This window comes from Procambarus clarkii, chromosome 93 (assembly GCF_040958095.1).
Source record: "Procambarus clarkii isolate CNS0578487 chromosome 93, FALCON_Pclarkii_2.0, whole genome shotgun sequence".
Classification (NCBI taxonomy): domain Eukaryota; kingdom Metazoa; phylum Arthropoda; class Malacostraca; order Decapoda; family Cambaridae; genus Procambarus; species Procambarus clarkii.
Genome location: NC_091242.1, coordinates 9,236,252 through 9,257,508, shown reverse-complemented (window position 1 = coordinate 9,257,508; position 21,257 = coordinate 9,236,252). Strand labels below are relative to the sequence as shown.

The following is a 21,257-nucleotide window of genomic DNA, read 5'->3' as shown; positions in this document are numbered from 1 at the left end:
CTGGGCTGCCACCACTGGGCTGCCACCACTGGGCTGCCATCACTGAGCTGCCACCACTGGGCTGCCATCACTGAGCTGCCACCATTGGGCTGCCTCCACTGGGCCTCCACCACTGGCCTGCCACCACTGGGCAGCCGCCACTGGGCTGCCACCAGCCACGCCGCCCTAACTGCCAGGAAGACCTCAACAACTCGTGCAGCAGACTTACCATCACAACTCAGAGCAATTATCACACAATATGTATTTTCGTTGCTTGGCATTATCATGTTAAAAAATGTATTAATTATAAAATCAATATATTAGAGGTGTAAACCTTAAACCACAAACTTACAAGCAGGTTTTTGTAGGGTTGTGACGTAGTTGTGACGTGGGTGTTATATTGTAGTCTACGTCACAAATTCAGCCTATAATGAAAAGTAACGAGCTCACAAATATGTTACTTTTCTATGCACTGGAGTGATAGGTTGGGTGGGTGGTTTGGGTTCGGACGTTTCTCGTTAGGTTAGAAGGTTTGATTTTATACGTAGCCTCTCAGTGCAAGTGATGCACTGAGAGGCTTCACCAGAGGAGTACGTGTTATCCACACATTTGAAGGAAACATTGACACACGGACACATAATACAGCCAACGTCAAGTGTATATAGCCTCAATTGTAGTTAATTAATAATAAGTGGAATTTATAGGGTGGCATTGTATTTCTCTAATCTTAAACACGTCATTGTATTTCCACCGAGGTTATGGATCTCTCGAGTTGAGAAGGATCAGAGTTGAAAAGAAGCGGGTTGCAGAGTTGATAATAAGGATGCTGTTTCATCTTAACGCAATGATCAGGATACGACAGCTTCCGCCGCCCGTCTGGGGCAGTTACCCCCACCTGCGCCTGAGATCACCTGACACAACCTTGGACCTGCAGAAGTAGCGCCCTGTGGCTTCAGGAGGTCTAAGGCCTACGAACATTTTGGGCCCCTCTACGTCATCACCGCACTTTATACAATCCTAACGAATCCAATCCTTCTCCCTGCGTGTAGTCTGGCCCGGGTGCCTCCTCCCAGCGTGCAGTGTGGCCCCCGGGTGCCTCCTCCCTGTGTGTAGTGTGGCCCGGGTGCCTCCTCCCTGCGTGCAGTGTGGCCCGGGAGCCTCCTCCCTGCGTGTAGTGTGGCCCGGGAGCCTCCTCCCTGCGTGCAGTGTACTAATTACCCTCAGTGTTATGCAGCTGGAGGATCTTCGTGTAGTCGCCTCCCCTTCTGCGGGATTTGTGTGTTCTTTGTAGTGAACATTGTTACCAGCCCCACGCTGGTGGGACACGCGACCAGCCCCACGCTGGTGGGACACGCCCACTGTGGGGGAGACTTAATTACCAACCACTGCGGGACTGATAGCTGAAAATTGCAGAGTTGTATCAGCAACTCCTGTGTGGTGTTGATATCGAGCTTGGCATTGACCTTAACTTTGCGCACTATGTCTTACATAGCAGGATGTTACGTGATATCCCCACCCTGGGGCCCTGTGTACAGCCTGCAGCACCCTCTAACAAGGCTGTTTGTGCTTCCTAGTGCTTCCTACACCGATTCCTGGTATCCTTCCTTGGCCAATCGCATCACGGAAACTGGAGGCGTAATCCTGTGTAGAGTTTAGCACAGGAGGGTACAGGAGGAGACGACTTCTGACTCCTGTTGGTGGACTGAGAGCTTCCTCTTCCCATAACTGGACTACCACGCACCTATATGTTAACAACCAGGTACCCAATTACTGTTGGGTGAAGAGAGACGAGCAGTTGAGGACTGGGGCCTAGTCACTCCTCCCTGACCTGGAGTCGAAGCTTCACCGTGTACTGTGTTCACGGTGGTGTGACACAGTAGTGGAGTGTGTTCACGGTAGGGTGACGCAGTAGTGTACTGTGTTCACGGTACTGTGACGCCGTAATGTACTGTGTTCACGGTACTGTGACGGTAACAAGATGGGGACTTAGAACTGACCCCTTTGGGACGGTGGTGTGCGCATCTCGCTGTTCTGGTGAAGTCTGCGCTATGTGACCCCTTGTGTTGTATGGCTTAGGTACTCCATGTAACTAGTCGCATGTAGGGAACTGTGCCAAGGTCTTTCTGTCGACCTGAAATATGCAGTCTGCCCATCACTATTTGTCGTGTTCCAGTTCTGTCGCCTGGTCTCAGAAGTCTGTAAAGATGGTGAGGCACTATTTTGCGTCGATAGGTTGGCAGTGCCTAGGGTGTTAAGGCAGTGGCACCATATGGCAGGAGGGTTGATGGTGCCTGGAGTAGAGGAGGAAGGATTGGTATACAATGGAGTGATCTACCGGATTAGGGGATTAAAGGTGGATTACTGTCAGGTGGTGGATTGTAAATTAGTCGGGAATTTGTTGGTGAATAGGGGGCAGAAGTTCATGAATGGGGGAGGGTGTAGGGGAGGAGGGGCGGGGAAGTCAGCGTGAGGGTGAGAGGGATGAGGTAGTAAAGGGTCGAGGATAGGGTGTGGAATGATGTACGCATCTATTGTGGTTAGTTCTGGAGTTGTCATAACAGAATATGTCCTCACTTCCCTCCACGACTCTTAACCTCTTTAGAATCAACTGTGTTCTCTTGTATCTCTGTGGATATAGTTTGATAAATATATCATAAAAATATATCTCTGAGGATATATTCTTCTCTATCTTGATCTATTTTGTCGTTCTTATTTCCCTAGGGAGTTGCCTCTTATGTAGTTTAAGTTGTAAACATTACCTTTTATTTAACTTGTCATGTACAAAGGGCATGGACAAGGGTTGGACATATGTGGGCCTGCAGGCCGCTCCAAGCAACAGCCTGGTGGACCAAACTCTCATAAGTCAAGCCTGGCCTCGGGCCGGGCTTGGGGAGTAGAAGAACTCCCAGAACCCCATCAACCAGGTAAGGTTGTAGAAGGGGGTAGGAAGAAGGATGAAGAATTGAAATTCAGGAAGAGGATGTGGAGGTTGAGGGAGAACGACCTTCACAAGCCGATTTCTTTCGTTCCTGTATCTGGAAGTTCTTTGTCTGAATAGCTGGTTACCGTCTCCAAAAATGTGAACAGATTAGCTAGTTAAATCATTTAATTTGCCAATTATCTTCCTGATTATTCCTAACGTTATGGAAATATCCCTTGTATTCATTCGCTTCCCGTGTTTTAAACATTTGTGTGGGTAGGTGTGTATTCTGTTGTGAAAATGGATATGTCCTTGCTATTTGTAGACCTACTGTTAAAAACGTGGATGAATCCTGCCGTGAACTAGATTTTTAAAACCAGGTCATTGTTAAATCAACCACTGAACAATTATATTGATCTGCGTGGAGGTGGAAAAGAAGGTCAGGGTCCCTCGCTGCCTTGATGGGTCGATGTTTACATGTGCAGTTACACGGTCCGCCGCCAGGTGTCGGGTGGCCAGGGTGGCGGGAGAATGTCACGTGGCCGTATTCACACACGACAACCAGATGCTGTTTTGTTTTGTTTTAGCTTGTACTATAGTGCTATGAACGTTCTCACAAGCATTGAAGATTAGTATACGCGGGGCCTGCATGCTGAGGGCCTGCATGCTGGGGGGCCTACATCCTGAGGGCCTGCATGCTGGGGGCCTGCATGCTGGGAGCCTGCATGCTGGGGGCCTGCATGCTGGGGGCCTGCATGCTGGGAGCTTGCACGCTGAGGGCCTGCATGCTGGGAGCCTGCATGCTGAGGACCTGCATGTTGGGGGCCTGCATGCTGGGAGCCTGCATGCTGGGGGTCTGCATGCTGAGGGCCTGCATACTGGGGGCCTGCATGCTGAGGGCCTGCATGCTGGGGGCCTGCATCCTTGGGGGCCTGCATGCTGGATGGCCTGCATGCTGAGGGCCTGCATGCTGAGGGCCTGCATGCTGGACGCCTGCATGCTGGGGACCGTAGTCTAGAATAAATTATAATTCTCCCCAGAATACACATACAAGCATGACTAAATGATCTTGGGCATTAATAACCAGCTTCATGGACCTAGATCAAGAGAACCACTGACCTGCCCTAAACAGACGAAGATTAAATAATGGGCATGACTAAAGTCAATAAAATGGAAGAAAGTTTGACCAAAGGGGAAGTATAAGGAAGCTACTTACACAAAACAATGAATTTAATTCAAACACAAAACAATTTATTAAAAAATGTAAAAAGCAGATATGTAAATATTAGATTATAATGTACACAGTAGACCCGACCACATTGTGCGTGGCCGTGTCGACTACAAAATTCCCTGGTTGGGCTCCGGTTAGAGGCCTCCAGGATCTATAGCACTTGGTAGAGTTCTGGGGCCAGATTCACGAAGCAGTTACGCAAGTACTTACGAACCTGTACATCTTTTCTCAATCTTTGACGGCTTTATTTACAATTACTAAACAGTTAATGAACTCCGAAGCACCAGGAGGCTGTTTATAACAATAACAACAGTTGATGGGGAAGTTTTCATGCTTGTAAACTGTTTAATAAATGTAAACACAGCCGTCAAAGATTGAGAAAAGATGTATACGTTCGTAAGTACTTGCGTAACTGCTTCGTGAATCTAGCCCCAAGGTTGGTTGGCTGTTGTACCATCGTAGCCGAGTCGGTTAAGGCAGGTGTCTGGGAATCACTAGAATTCGGGTTCGAGTCCCTCTACTCCCTCAACATGATTTTCATGATATATCTCGCCATTGTGATCTCATTGCGATTATTAGAATTATTAACGTCGAAATAATCATTGATAAGCATTATAAATAATTAGTTTATAATAGCAAAATATAAATTATAATTGTTTCAAGATAATGTTCAAATTTATGTAAGTTACAATTATATATAATGACAATTGATCACTTCCCAAGGGTAATATAAATATATATTAAAAGTGGAAGTGCAAACTTCATTATATTCCGACCACTTATAATGACAGCCATCTGTCATCCATCTCAGCGATGGAGGAAGACGCTCTACGTCCTCAATTTCCCTACTCCCCCCCCCCCCCAAGTGTTCTCACAAACGCCAACAGAGGAAAATTCTAGACCTCAATCCAGATGTGAACATTCCAATGCATTATTGATGATGAATGTCGATAGTTATTTGGGCCAGTGGAGGGGGAGGTGGGTGGAGGGTGATGGTGAGGTGGGTGGAGGGCGATGGTGAGGTGGGCGGGGGTGATGGTGAGGTGGGTGATGGTGAGGTGGGCGGGTGGTGATGATGAGGTGGGTGAAGGGTGATGTGGGAGAGCATTAAGGAATTAAAAAGAGGGTGTAGAGGAGCCTGCCTCATCCAGGAGGGTGTAGAAGAGGCTCTCTCTCCCTCCTAAATGTCGACGTGATTCAAAATGGAAATTTATTTTCCAATTAATTATGGAATTTTGTTTACCAAAACAGCAAGTTAAGGGTCCTCTGGTAGGTTAGGAGAGCAGGATGTTTCCCCTAAGGTTTCAAAACATCATGAAATCCGTTATTTGAAAGTTTCCTCTCCTAACGTAACCGAGAAAGCCGGAGGACTCAAAACAGAAAACGGGACAGTACGTCACTTTCGTGAGCCGATTTCAATGTGAATTACGTCGGTTTTTAGCCAGAGTGACGCATACGAGCGAGAAGCGACGTAATTTGTAAGAGGACAGGTGTAGGCCCGTCTTTCCCGGGGGGGTTGTAGAAGAGTATTAGCTTGCTCAAGTCACGTAATATTAAGCTTATTCTCACCACGTAATATTAATCTTTACCCCTTACAAATTTCGTCGCTTTCCCCTCGTAAGCGCCACTCTTGCTAAAAAAAGGATGTAATTGAAAATGGAATTAGTTCACGAAAGTGACGTACTGTTACGTTTTCTGTTTTGGGTTCTCTGGCTTAGTCTATTAGGTTAGGAGAGGAAACATTCACTTAACGGTTTTCATGACGTTTTGAAACCTTAGGAGAACTTCCTGCCCTCCTAACCTACCAGAGGACCCTTACCTTGCTGTTTTGGAAAAAAACAAATAAAAAAATTATTTTCAATTATCTTTCATTTTCAAATTACGGCTTTTTTTGGCCGTAGTGAATACGAGCAAAAAGCGAGGTAATGTGTAAGAGGACGGGTTGGGGGTGACTAAAGTTGGTGATCGCACCTTATCTGAGATCACTTGCCACCTGCCCCTGGCCCTCACTCCCGCCACCTGCCCCTGGCCCTCACTCCCGCCAGGTGCCTCTGGCCCTCACTCCCGCCACCTGCCCCTGGCCCTCACTCCCGCCACCTGCCCCTGGCCCTCACTCCCGCCAGGTGCCTCTGGCCCTCACTCCCGCCACCTGCCCCTGGCCCTCACTCCCGCCAGGTGCCTCTGGCCCTCACTCCCGCCAGGTGCCTCTACACTGTTACTGTCAAAAGACACTATTTATGGGCTGTTCCTTCAGCTTTCTCTTGTTATCAGTGTGATTGTCAGACATTCATTATTGTGCACTTCCCCACTGCCGTCTTGCTTCTTTACCCTTCCCGAGAGGGAGAGCCGGTCGGCCGAGCGGACAGCACACTGGACTTGTGATCCTATTGTCCCGGGTTCGATCCCAGGCGCCGGCGAGAAACAATGGGCAGAGTTTCTTTCACCCTATGCCCCTGTTACCTAACAGTAAAATAGGTACCTGGGTGTTAGTCAGCTGTCACGGGCTGCTTCCTAGGGGTGGAGGCCTGGTCGAGGACCGGGCCGCGGGGACACTAAAGCCCCGAAATCATCTCAAGATAACCTCAAGATATTCCCAAATTGCAAAAAATCGCTGGAGCACGCGCATACGTTTGTGCTCCAGCGCTGGCGGCCTGACAGCTAAGTGGACAGCGCTTGGGATTCGTAGTCCTAAGGGTCCCGGTTCGATCCCTGGTAGAGGCGGAAACAAATGGGCCGAGTTTCTTTTACCCTGATGCACTTGTTCACTTAGCAGTAAATAGGTAAATAGGTTAGACAGCTGCTACACGACAGTCTCACGGAGAGTGAGACTGACAGGTGAGGCGCTTCACCTGTCCTGTTGGACAGTTGGCTTCTGGCAAGTTGATCATCATACCTCCTGGTGGGAGGCTCCTTGGTTACTATTGGCTGTCAAGTGCACTCCGACTCAGAGTGACGGTTGTGCCCACACACAGGACAGAGAGAGACAGTACTGGAGCAGCGGAGGACTATAAGGGATTCGTGGGAACGTTACGGAACATGTATTAATGTAATTACAGATGTTATGATTGTAATTGCAAATGTTATTAATGGTTAGTGACTGTGATTGCAAGTGTCATCAGTGATTAAGGTGAACAGTAGCCAACACATTAGAGATAATTACTGCAAATGTAACCAAAAAGTTGCTCCCAAAATGCAAATCTCTCATCTGAATTTCCATATCAATATCCAAGTACACATTTTTCTTATTAGCACACATGCGTACATGTGCATGTATGCATCAACCCTGGTCTATATGGATGGTTACATAGTTTGAGTCAAGAATATTTGACTCTTGATCCTGAAAGAAAAGTGCCCATCACGCAGGACGGTTAGTCATACAGGATCATGTGACCAGAGTACCAGCCAACATTGGATGTATCAGGAGCACATCCTCAACAACACGTGAGTGGATATGAAGTAAGTGCAAAGTTCCAGGCACTTCATATTGGTAAGGCTGAAGGGCCTAGTGTCTGGAGGTTCAGTAAGTATCTTCTTGAAGTTATCTTGAGATGATTTCGGGGCTTTTTAGTGTCCCCGCGGCCCGGTCCTCGACCAGGCCTCCACCCCCAGGAAGCAGCCCGTGACAGCTGACTAACACCCCCAGGTACCTATTTTACTGCTAGGTAACAGGGGCATAGGGTGAAAGAAACTCTTCCCATCGTTTCTCACCGGCGCCTGGGATCGAACCCAGGACCACAGGATCACAAGCCCAGCGTGCTGTCCGCTCGGCCGACCGGCTCCCTACTGTAAGTACTGTAAGTACTGTAAGATCACGACCCAGTTCCTGCTCTAATGTTTAAACAAGTGCTAAAGGCTGTGGACTCCTACCTTGAGGTTACCTTGAGGTGCTTCCGGGGTTTAGCGTCCCCGCGGCCCGGTCGTCGACCAGGCCCCCTACCAGAGGCCTGGTCGACCAGACTCGGGGCAGAACATTTCGTATCCACCGACTTCGCATTGAAAAGTCTTCAAGAGGAACAGGGAGACCAACCCCGACCCACCTATAACACTCCTCTTACAATCGCCATTAATCCTGCAAAGTTTAAAAAGACTATCCCCAAGCATCTGGTCCCTCATCCTTGGATATAAACACAGAGCCGGTGGCTGACTGGACAGCACGCTGGACGCGTGATCCTGTGGTCGCGTGTTCGATTCCCGGCGCCGGGGAGAAACAATGGGCAGAGTTTCTTTCACCCTGATGCTCCTGTTACCTAGCAGTAAAATAGGTACCTGGGAGTTAGTCAGCTGTCACAGGCAGCTTCCTGGTGTGTGTGTGTGTGGTGTGGAGAAAAAAATAGTAGTTAGTAACAGTTGATTGACAGTTGAGAGGCGGGCCGAAAGAGCAGAGCTCAACCCCCGCAAGCACAACTAGGTGAATACAACTAGGTGAATACAACTAGGCGAATACAACTAGGCGAATACAACTAGGCGAATACAAATAGGTGAACACAGACATTCTATCACACAGATATAGATAACACTGGAAGCGAGCCCATTATAAACATTCAGGCACGCATCCCTGATAACGCTGTGAATCACAGAAGGGCCACCAACACGACGACACATTCCCTGCCCCATTTTAGACGACAATTACACTGACCCTCATGTGTCCAGGGTCAACACGACCACCAGGGCTGACCCTGAGAGAGGCAACAGCAGGCCGGGGGGTTACCTCTCCACGGCCTGAAATCTATATTTTGACCCCAATTCGTCAGACGTTGAGGTCATGGTCACCAGAAATATCTGACCCTTCACGAAGCTGTAAATTGAATCTGGCGGCCCTGGGTGACCTCAGGACATTGTGAGGATATTTTTTTGTTTAGGAGTGATTCTCTGTTGAAAGAATATCAGGAGATCTCTATGGCAACACCTGCTCTCTCCAAGCAAATATTTTATGTTGATACATGTCTGAACCTCGACCACCAGTATATTGTTATATGCGACCCCCGACCACCAGTATATTGTTATATACGACCCCCGACCACCAGTATATTGTTATATGCGACCCCCGACCACCAGTATACTGTTATATGCGACCCCCGACCACCAGTATACTGTTATATGCGACCCCCGACCACCAGTATATTGTTATATGCGACCCCCGACCACCAGTATACTGTTATATGCGACCCCCGACCACCAGTATACTGTTATATGCGACCCCCGACCACCAGTATATTGTTATATGCGACCCCCGACCACCAGTATACTGTTATATGCTACCCCCGACCACCAGTATACTGTTATATGCGACCCCCGACCACCAGTATATTGTTATATGCGACCCCCGACCACCAGTATACTGTTATATGCGACCCCCGACCACCAGTATATTGTTATATACGACCCCCGACCACCAGTATACTGTTATATGCGACCCCCGACCACCAGTATACTGTTATATGCGACCCCCGACCACCAGTATACTGTTATATGCGACCCCCGACCACCAGTATATTATTATATACGACCCCCCGACCACCAGTATATTGTTATATGCGACCCCCGACCACCAGTATATTGTTATATACGACCCCCGACCACCAGTATATTGTTATATGCGACCCCCGACCACCAGTATATTGTTATATGCGACCCCCGACCACCAGTATATTGTTATATGCGACCCCCGACCACCAGTATATTGTTATATGCGACCCCCGACCACCAGTATATTGTTATATGCGACCCCCGACCACCAGTATATTGTTATATGCGACCCCCCGACCACCAGTATATTGTTATATGCGACCCCCGACCACCAGTATACTGTTATATGCGACCCCCGACCACCAGTATACTGTTATATGCGACCCCCGACCACCAGTATATTATTATACGATCCACGACAACAATTATATTACTATATACCACCAAAGTAAACCAGTATATTACAAATTATGCTGTGATCGGGGTCATAATATATATATATATATATATATATATATATATATATATATATATGTCGTACCTAGTAGCCAGAACGCACTTCTCAGCCTACTATGCAAGGCCCGATTTGCCTAATAATCCAAGTTTTCATGAATTAATGTATTTTCGTCTACCTAACCTACCTAACCTAACCTAACCTAACTTTTTCGGCTACCTAACCTAACCTATAAAGATAGGTTAGGTTAGGTTAGGTAGGGTTGGTTAGGTTCGGTCATATATCTACGTTAATTTTAACTCCAATAAAAAAAATTTACCTCATACATAATGAAATGGGTAGCTTTATCATTTCATAAGAAAAATATTAGAGAAAATATATTAATTCAGGAAAATTTGGCTTATTTGGCAAATCGGGCCTTGCATAGTAGGCTGAGAAGTGGGTTCTGGCTACTAGGTACGACATATATATATATATATATATATATATATATATATATATATATATATATATATATATATATATATATATATATATATATATATATATATATATATTAATGTAATGATGGTCGTTGGTTGTATATCGTTATATCCTGGTCTCCGGGGTCGTACAGTAATATACTTGCGGTTGGTGCTCACATACATTAATATACTAGTGTTTGGGGTGGTATGTAGTAATATACGGCCTACACATTATGTAGCTACCATACCTATAGTATAAAGAAAGAATGTCTCTGGCTCTCGGTAATTGGAGGCCAGACTAACCGAAATTAGTATGGGAAATGGCGTGTGGGGTACGGGACTGGTGTAGGCTGGTCAGGGTAGGCCTAAATTATATGCTTTAAGAATATAACGTGTAGCCCAACACCCACCAGCGATATTCGTAAAGTCTTAAACGGCTCTGGGATGAAATCGGGGATGAGATGTCCGTAGAGTGTGAAGTTCTCCATTTCAATTTCTTAATACTGTACATGTAATGTATTGAGAGAAGGGAAAGAGGGCGGAAGCCGGATGTTGGGGCGTTCTTAATAATGTTTTTTTTCTGAGAGAAGAGGGAGATGGGGAGATGGGTGGGGTCCCCAAGGGGTGAGGGGAGAGGATGGGAGGAGGGACGAGGGGGGGGAGCACATGGGGATGCAGATGAAAATGTCATGGGAGGTGATGGGATGAAAAGGGTGGAATTCGGGATGGGAGGAGAGACACGCTATCCCAGGCACCACTGTGTAACCCCCCCCCCCCCCCCCCCTTGAGTCCTAACCACCTTGATGGGATGGAGAGGGCCAGGATGTGGGTGTTCTTCATGGGATGGAGAGGGCAGAATGTGGGTGTTCTTCATGGGATGGAGAGGGCAGAATGTGGGTGTTCTTGGTGGGATGGAGAGGGGCAGGATGTGGGTGTTCTTGATGGGATGGAGAGGGGCAGGATGTGGGTGTTCTTGGTGGGATGGAGAGGGGCAGGATGTGGGTGTTCTTGATGGGATGGAGAGGGGCAGGATGTGAGTGTTCTTGGTGGGATGGAGAGGGGCAGGATGTGGGTGTTCTTGATGGGATGGAGAGGCAGGATGTGGGTGTTCTTGGTGGGATGGAGAGGGCAGGATGACGGTGTCCTTGGGGTTGGGAATATTGTGAGCTATATAGCTAAGATATTTCCTGGAATAGGAACGTAACCAGTATTGACCCTGGTATGTGACGCACCCATAATGTACAGCGAGGTAGGCAGGACTGGTGGGCTAAACATAGGCCTGCAATAGACCTAGGTACATGCAAGAAACCGTGACTTTTGTATTGTTGTTGTATACCGCCTGTAGGCCTATACTTCATACCTAAGGTGAACTTGCAATGTTCTCACGAATGATATTAAAGTTGCTTGAATATTTTTGTCATAATAAAATGTTGATAAATATCCTCGTATACATTCAGGACCTCTGATCTGCTTTATATTAATTACACATAAAAATCCGTAATATTTATATGTAATATGTACATTATGTCATCAAGACACACTCCTGTTCCCCAGTATCACAAGAAAAATGGGAAGAATATATCTCTTACCTCCTCCATACACCAGGATGAAATACAGTAGTTTCCCCTCCTGCTGCTGCTGCTTCCGTGTCCCAGCGTCCGAGCAGCCTGCGTGCCTCACATTGTTACCCAAGAACCATTATCATGTCTTTCATTTCACTTCAATTACGTTCTCTAGGCTGCTTATTCCTCCATAAATCCGATAGATAAGCCTTAGTCTAACTTATCTGCACATCGTTCCTTCCAGCTCGTGTAGTTATGGGATAACTTGACTTGTTTACGTTAAGCGACAGACACACGCCACGGCACCGTAGAAGTGAATCATTTGGCCATTGCAGATGCGTAACCCGGGGCGACTACGGAACGCAATTATTAACGAGCCATAGCAGTGTCCGTAGAGGCAGCGGCTATGTCACACCCTCTCAGGGAAACAGGCGGCACAGCACTGAACGGTTGTGGCAGGTGGAGTGTGGTAGAGCGAGGAGAGGTTGCACCGCCTCCTTCAGCGGTGTTGAGTGATATGTGCGGCTATTCGCGTTTCCATGGCACGCGTTGAGCCGACATGATCACCGCCACATGGCAACCTGGTTTTCTTGTGTCACCAACAGAAAACGAGCACATGTGAAAGGTGCATCAAAGAAAGTGGTGCCAGGTGATGAGTCACCAGAGAAAATGGGCATTTTCTGAGTAACGTTGGTAATCGATATTATAATGTTTTCAGGTGGTGGGCGAGGGGAGTACTAGGCTATCCTGCCGCTGGTCACAGCTGCGTAGTATTGCCTAACATTTTATTCACAGTGAAGCACTGTAGAGTTTATATTTTTGCCTTCAGAAACCCCTAAATAACACACAGGAATACAGAGGACTGAGCGCACTTAAGGGCGATGTGAAGTACCTTGTGATGACCGTACACAATCACAGGGGAAATTAATGTTCAATTTCTCAGGAATAATTCCTTACCTTATCTTTGTTGCCAACATTATGTAAATTATATATTCTCGCCAGTGTGTGTATGATAAGAGGATTACACAGAGTATAAAGGAATGTCAAATGAACTTGTTTAATCCGTTAACAGCACAAATCACAGTAATATTAGACTACAGCACCTCTGATGGACGACACTGTTAGGATGGTTCACAGCAATAAAGAAATGTGTTCCTTAATTCAGTCTTCATCTCAGCCGGCAAAACACAAACTTAAGCCTCTCATGATCACAAAATTTCTTCAAATGCTCCAAATGCGTGTATTCATTGATACACACGAATATTGGAATATACTCTTTTGCTCTGACAAGAGTTTGCTATTTCAGGCTGATAGAGCAGCCTCGCATTTCATGTTCTCCCTGATTCCATGTATAACTAACCATCCTGTGAAATGGGGTTATTAGATGAATTTATAACTAGTTACTGATCTACACTCTGTAACATTTCTCATAGAAAAGGGTAGCAGCTCATTACCGTGCATTCTTAAGCTTAGCAATAAAAAGTAGATAATCGATTCCATGGGCCTATTGCCGTATGGGGGAAAAACACCTATTGTCTGACCTATGTTGCTTGTAGCTTAATTGAAACTGTTGTTCCTTATGTGAGTTACATTAGACCTTTTAACGAAATGGTTTGGATTAATGTCTTCCAATTTGTTCACAGGTTTATAGGTAAATATATTAATTTATTTGCCTTTGACATTGACACAGACTTAAATGGCGTTAATGAAATTAGGTGCGGTTTTGCCGGACATTCACTTTTGAAATTTGCATTATGCTAAATCTAAATTTAATTGACACCGTCTTTTACTACGCTGCATAATTTTTATATATAATCTTCTATAATTATTTTATTTTAGAGCGCCTCCTCGATTCATTTGTGTCATAATTCACTTATCAAATTAAGTCGATAGGCTTCAAGGTCCAACGCATCGCGCACTGTAATGTACCATACATTCTTCGGGGGAGACACAAGATTAATTTTTCATAAACCAGATAGGCTTTGTGCTCCGATGGGAGCGCAACAGAATTTATATAAATTTGTCCTCAACTGGAAATAATATTAATATCACTTGAACATAATTGCAATTCAATTTTTTTCTTTATTATGCACCCCATACCCATCCCGTAGGCGGTGGTGTTATGGATTACAGAGGCACATAATCGGTTCAGGAACTGAACCCTCTGGTTCGTTTAGCTAAGCAAATAACAATCTTTTGACGCTAGTTACAAAATTATTAATGTTATATATACATGTATATACATGTATGCATATTTATGTTTTGTTTTTCATTTATTTCAGATGTCTTATAAAGTAGTTATTACAGTCGTAAATTTCAAATTGCATATACTATTCACAAGTGGTAAAAGGGATATGAAAACACTGTAACATTTGTACTGTCTTTTATTTGGAACACAAGACTAGGCAAAACTGTATTACTAATGTTAGTGGAAGCTGCCATGTGAGGAGGGGATGTTTATCTAGACTATATATCACATTTCAAACCTCAGGTGAGGCTATTCATGACACATTAACGTTAAACCTGTGCATTACATAGCATTACTAAGGTAATAGAAAAATTTAATTTTTAAGCCAAATATAGTATTAATAATGTTATTACATTGATATTAAAACGATATAACAAATTCATATACAGTTAATCTAGAGTCTACATGGCACATAGCTAAGTTGCATAATATCAATAGATTAACATTTTTGTACATCATGCGAAAACATATGTATCAGTCAGCAGAATATATTCCCTGAATTATATAAAATATACAAAGTATAGAAAATAGAATTCAATACAAAATGTACTCCAAAATGCATATAAGCCAACGTGTTATTTGGTACTTTACTTACAGCCTAACAGACAGTGACACATAAAGCTTAATGGGTGTGGCCAGCATCATAGATCACAGCCGCACAAGTACTATACTAATTGGAACATTACTGAACAATAAATATATTTTCCCTCCAATTTTCAGTACTATTTTCATTATACAAGAGTTGTAACTTAAAAATAACAACAACATTGCTTGTTATTAGGACTAGCTTCATATATAATATGAATACATAAATAAGAAATTAAGATGCACTTTCAAAATAATTAAATATGAAAAGAATTAATTAAATCCTTGTAAAAACTAAAAAAATACGTGTACTTGGTGGGCGCTGACTGTGCCGAGATGCTTCTAAAAACACCCACATGAAAATATTTTGTTCGCTGAGTTCCCCATGTGTGATCGGCGACGACACAGAAGTGTGAATGAGGAGGGAGGCTCTCTGTATGAAACAATGGTCACCACTACAACTCCTCCACAACCCTATCACTATTATTCTTGGGTTTCTCCACCGTGGTTTGGTATTGGGCTTAAACCCTATCAGCCACTGTCATGGAGAGTTATTAAGGCCACCACAACAGCTTACTGACCAACCAGCAAGTATACATAGTCCAGAAGGAAACTTACGGTATATACACCGAGAATTAAGTGGGCTACGTCGCCGACACACAACCAAGGGTCTTGCCCCTCCTGGGGTTCAATTTCCCCGGGCAGGACATAGACGTTTGGCCACATTTCCTTTATCTGATGTGTCTACTCACCTAGCAAGCAATAGGTATTCAGGATTTACACAATTCTTATGGGTTGCATCCTAGAGGTCAGTAGTACTAACTGGCCAATGGAGACCTCGATAAGCGTAATTACAGAGTTCCGAAAATATAAGATACCCGGCAGACATTAGAGATAAAACTACGATTACATCATGGCAACGAAAAACAACTCAAGAGCTGCAGGAAATCTCTAACTTCGTAACATATTTTTGCACATAATCAATGTAAAAAATCTGACATTAACATTCTGAGCCGATTTGTACAGAACCAATTATGTAAGTTACTTAAAGTGCCAAAGTAATTAATTTGAATAGATGAAATGTAAACTTATTTAATACAGAAGAGTTGTCATAATTAGCTTTATATATATAATGACTGCTATTATTTAATGATTTGACTCCTATGTGTGCCTAGTATTTATATTTGTTGTCATTTGAAAATTAATTTGTAGTGGTGTGTTATATATTTCAATTTATGATAATTCTAAACAAAAAAAATGTTTTAATTATTCTACCATCATCACAAACACCTTTGTTGTATGTTTACCCGAAGGTGTTGCCTTGGTAATATTAACCTACTAACATTATTTAACATCTTGTGTGCTTTCCCCGATACACAATCACATTAGCAAAATTATAACATACAAAGATAAATTCATAGTTATGATAATATTTGGGCTTGTGGCATAACTTACACAGGAGGTTATTCATGGCTTTAAATTTAGATAAATGTAAAAAAAATATATATGTAATATATATACCCCCGGTATATATATATGTATATAATGTGGAGCTCTAAGCGTAGCCTACACAGGTATAATCCCCTCACATTATAATTTGCACAGATGGATAGTGGTCAAAAATAACTTTAAAATGGAATGACAATCAGAAAAGATCCACGGGAAAAATATCCAATGTAACATTTACAAATATATGCTCATTTTTATTATATACACAAATTAGTAACGTTTCCATATGACTAGATTACACAATATAGATATACACAATTATTTGTATGTGACGAATGATTATTAAGTCATTCAGTTTGTGTGAGGAAATGACGTGCATTAAATATGGTAAATGGTGATGAAGGAAATTTAAAAGGTGATGGTGACAACAGACATGTGCATATGGTTAGGGTGACTGATAGACATGCCCGTATAGTTATGGTGACTGCAGATAGTTATGGTGACTGCAAATATATACGTAAGGTGAGTTACTGACAAGCATGTCAGTTTGGTGATGGTGATTGAGATGAGTCATATGACAGTGATTTACGGACATTCCGTATGGTGAGGGCGACGGACAGACATATCGACGGTATATAGTGACTGTGACTGACTGACAATGTCCATATGATTGATACTCAGTTGTGAGTGACTGAGGACATGACTGAGGACATGATAGGTGAACTTGAAAGAAGAGTGTAACCAGAAACACGACCCCCGAGGAGTGTTGCACGATAACTCATTTTAGTTCTTTAAACTAACCACAACTGATAATAATAATGACAACAGTAATAACAAATATGATAATAATTAGCTAACTTTTTAATCTGAACTAATATGCTGTCGTTTAAAGTTTTTTCTAAAGACTCTGGATATAATTTATTTTCCTTAGGTCTCGGTCATGTATTTATATATAAAGTGGGCCATGAGAAGACAAGTTTAAAAACACTGACGTATGGCCCGACATATACGGCGCACCACACACGTATCAACGCCTGTAGCGAGCAGTTAGCATCACAACAATAACTATCGCCAAGGCCACCATAAGAGCAACATCCCATTCAGGAAAGTACGAAAGAAAACTTGAGAATAAATTACGCCGTCTTGAGAGTTTGGCGGGGAACCAGTCAACAGAGTACAGGTCGAGGCCGATCGTGGCATTAATAGCAAGTATGGCGTCCATCCTGAAGAGTGCCAGGCTTACGGGAACAAGTGCATCTTCAGGACTGGCCTCGAGGGCTGCCTGGTATAACATCCTCGCCTTGGTGATGTTCTGGAAAGTCCCTTCACCCCACTCCTTCATGTTGGCCATGTTAAAGAGGGCTTCAGCGCTGCCCAACTTGGCACCATCACCGTAGTGCTTAGCTGCTGCCACAACGTCCCGTGGCACTCCCTCGCCATAGTAGTACATGTCACCAAGGCGCAGGTGCCCCGCGGCTACCCCGGCATCTGCCGCACGGCGCCACACCTTAAGTGCTTCACTGCGGGCCGCTTCCTGGCTACTGTATACATCCACCACCCCGGAGTCCAGGAGACGACCCGCATTGACATGTGCTGACGTGTAGCCCAGATCTGAGAGCAACAAGTACTTGAGCAGCGCTGAGGAGTAACGTCCTCCTCTGTAGTCGTCGTAGGCAGCTTCCTGCAGATACTGCCAGCTTCCGGAGAGAGCGGTCATCCTGTAGAACGGAAGAGCTTCACGGCATAGGTTCTCTGCCACAGCCGAAGTGCTCTCCGGGATAACGGTGGTGGAGGCAGCCTTGTTCATCTTCTGCCAGTAGTTCTCAGCCACTCTGAAGGCTGAGGGCACGTGACCGAACGTGGCGGACACCTCCCACATCATCATGGCTTCCTCCAGTGACCCAGAGCTATCGGGGTCCTCGTACACTCTGCCAAGCAAATAGAAGGCTTCCACACTACCCGTTTTGATGCCTTGTTGCAGATGTTTTTTGGCTTTTGCTAAATTTTTGGGCACATCTCCGAACCCTTGTAGGAAAAGAAGACCTAAATATGTGTGTGCGGTCTTGTCACCGAGGGAGAGTGCCATCTGGAGCAGGTCGAGTGTGTCATCTCTGTCTGGGGGGACCGTTTTGTGAAGGTGCATAGCGGCCAGCATTACCATGGCCGTGGTGCTGTTGGTCTCGGCAGCCTGCCGCAAATACTCTGCGGCACGCACGGGATCATACCCAATGTCGGGCACGCCCTTGTACAAGATGATGGCGGCTCTAAGGGCCGCCTCGGCGTCGCCGTTCATGGCCGAATACTCCAGGTATTGAAACTCGTCGAGAGAGGGCATCTGGTAGAAAGAGGCCATTGTGTCGTCCTCAGCCCATACGTATCTGGGCGGATTACGACCCTTGGCCTCCTCGCTGGCAGTGGGGGCGACCGTAGAGGCAGCTCGTCGCAGGTACTGAAGGGCAGCATGACAGTCGCCACCACTCCAATAGTGTCCGCCCACCATAATTTGCGCCAGCGGGTCCTTGTTCATGGCCGCCACCATGTAGTGTGACACAGCCTGACTCTGGCGCTCCTCCTGCGTGAGGGAGGTGCCAGTCAGGTTGTGGGAGAGGAGGATGGCCTGCGTGGTGTGGGCCCGAGCCCCCCCAACGCTCACTAGGCTGCTCGACGACGACGCAGCGCCAGCGATGTCCTGGGTCACACCTATTCCCAGGAGAAGAGCTAGGGTCAGGTCACTCTTGGCGTCCAGGTTTCCTTGGCTGGCGGCCTGCTGCAGCAGCTCCACGCCCCACGCCGCCTCCTGCTGGTGAAACAAGGCATCGACAGCCTTTTCTCTTTGCTGCCGCCATTCTGCAACTTCCCCACTTTGCACTCCAATCACAAGCACTATTGCACAAATATTCAGTCTCGCCAACATTTTCTCGCACGTTTGCAGTCCATCCACGATATAAATTACGATCGAAATTATATATAGGCCTAGCCTACAGCAATGTTCACTGTCTCCTCTCCGTATAGTTACAACTGGTCTAGCATGTCGATATAAACTGAAGTGGACGTTCAACGGCGGCGATATATATCAGCCAAGATCTAAGGCGACGTGTCACTATGCGATAAGGCCATCAAGAGTCGACTGACGCAACAAGCAGCAGAGAAGCTGAGAGAGGGCAGCAGAGATGCTCTCAACTGACGTGTCCTTACCGCTCACTAGAAAACGGGTCTGACATTTACAACTTTTAATGGTAGACACTAGTAAAAGAGGAAATGTTAACACTGAGGTGTCCATCATATTCTTGTAAGTTATGAAACCATATTGATCATATATATTGAATTGATTGTCTATTGGAGCTCATTGTTTGTTCCCTACTTGATTATTTAATAAATTGTATTTTGTTTACAAATATCTTGTGGGATGAAAGGAGAGCCTTTTTTTTTAGGAAATCCTCTACCCTCTTTATTAAGTATTATACATGGTTTTGTAGTCAAGTTTTGTGTTAGTTAATATAACTATTTGGTATTCGTATTTTGAAAGAAACTAATATTATAAATTAATGTGACTAATTACAGATACATATCTATATATAATCTTATATTTGCTGAAATTCATTTTTTTCTAAGAACATTTTTAAAACTTTAAGAATTATCTTAAATTATTTTGAAAGAACGAACAACATTAAAACTGTTCAAATCCACCATGCTGTTCTCCACTCATCATGTAGAAAGTTTCATCATGATTTAGAACGGGGCAGAGTCCATGAACGCTACACGTCAGTTTAAAGTCCATGTCATCATCAGCCACATGGAGATGTATTCACCATCACTAGAGCTAAAAAGCAAAATATATAATTCAAATTTAAGTGTAGCTTAGTTAAAATGTAGTCTAGGCCACAGCAAAATTTATTACTGCAGATAATTATAGTTAAGTGTTTGATTGGCTGGTAAAAAAATAAATAAATAGTGTATTACGGGGGTATTATTTGATGGTGGCTTGGACGAGGTGAGGAGCCCATCACAACAACAGCTGTTCCAGACGTCAACTCAGGAGGCGTCTCTATCACCAAGCAACATGAATGTTAGTTAAATATTTGTACTGCAACAACGTTTACTATTGACGTTGCTGCATTTAGTAGTCTATATATTACTTGAGATAAATATACCATAGGTGCGAGGCGTGGAATATAATGTATGTGTTGTTCCTGTCACATGTTGTGTTAATTGTTATTAGTAATAAATTATTATTGTGTTGTGAAGTGATGGACTAGTGGGTATGAAGACTAGTTACTCACTCACTCACTCACCCTCAGAAAGCAGCCCGTAACAGCTGTCTAACTCCCAGGTACCCTTTACTGCTAGGTAACAGGGGCATCAGGGTGAAAGAAACTGCCCATTTTGTTTCTGCCATCACCGGGGATCAACCCGGACTGGAGAATTACAAGTCCAGAGTGCTGTCCACTAAGCTGTCAGGTCCCATGTTTATGCTAGGCGAGGTTGTGTATGCTAGGCGAGGTTGAGTACACTAGGTGAGGGTAGGGAAGGATGACTTTGGTTATTTGGGGTCAAGTGCAAAGTTAGGAAAAGTGAGACGTGGTGTGAAAGCAACCAGCTCAGTGTGGGGTTGCAAACTAGACCACATTAGAAAAATATATATTTTATTTCTTGATGTTCAAGAATTGTCTGTATAATGAAACTTTATCCAACCTAAGGATTGTATATTTGATTTAGACCTCTTTGGGGGAATCACACTATGTATTTGAGTTCAGGACACTGTAACCTGAAGTGTAAAAGCAAGTTGGTGATATATTTTTTATCATACAAACATATACATGTACAGTACTGTAATGCAGTGCTGCTTGTGCCAGTCTTCATAATCTTTTAAGTTAATGAATAATTAATTATTCATATGAA

At 44.5% G+C, this 21,257-nt stretch overlaps 3 protein-coding genes across 3 annotated transcripts in view; 1 reads left to right on the top strand and 2 right to left on the bottom strand.

Annotated features, from left to right (window-relative positions):
• The window catches only part of LOC123746822 (uncharacterized), an 80,025-nt gene extending 67,386 nt beyond the window's left edge, over positions 1-12,639 (bottom strand). The window contains exon 1 of the mRNA XM_045728599.2: positions 12,104-12,639. The gene's annotated coding sequence lies outside the window, so the exon portion shown is untranslated. The remainder of the gene's footprint in view (positions 1-12,103) is intronic.
• Positions 12,640-14,445: 1,806 nt separating this feature from the next.
• Positions 14,446-19,569, bottom strand: LOC123746821 (protein sel-1 homolog 2). Its single transcript, XM_045728598.2, has one exon. The coding sequence runs from the start codon at positions 19,270-19,272 to the stop codon at positions 17,386-17,388; it is 1,887 nt and encodes a 628-aa protein (XP_045584554.2). The 5' UTR covers positions 19,273-19,569; the 3' UTR covers positions 14,446-17,385.
• Positions 19,570-20,127: 558 nt separating this feature from the next.
• The window catches only part of LOC123746770 (CDK5 regulatory subunit-associated protein 3), a 37,508-nt gene continuing 36,378 nt past the window's right edge, over positions 20,128-21,257 (top strand). The window contains exon 1 of the mRNA XM_069319630.1: positions 20,128-20,424. Within this exon, the coding sequence (XP_069175731.1) occupies positions 20,419-20,424 (6 nt within the window). The 5' untranslated portion in view covers positions 20,128-20,418. The remainder of the gene's footprint in view (positions 20,425-21,257) is intronic.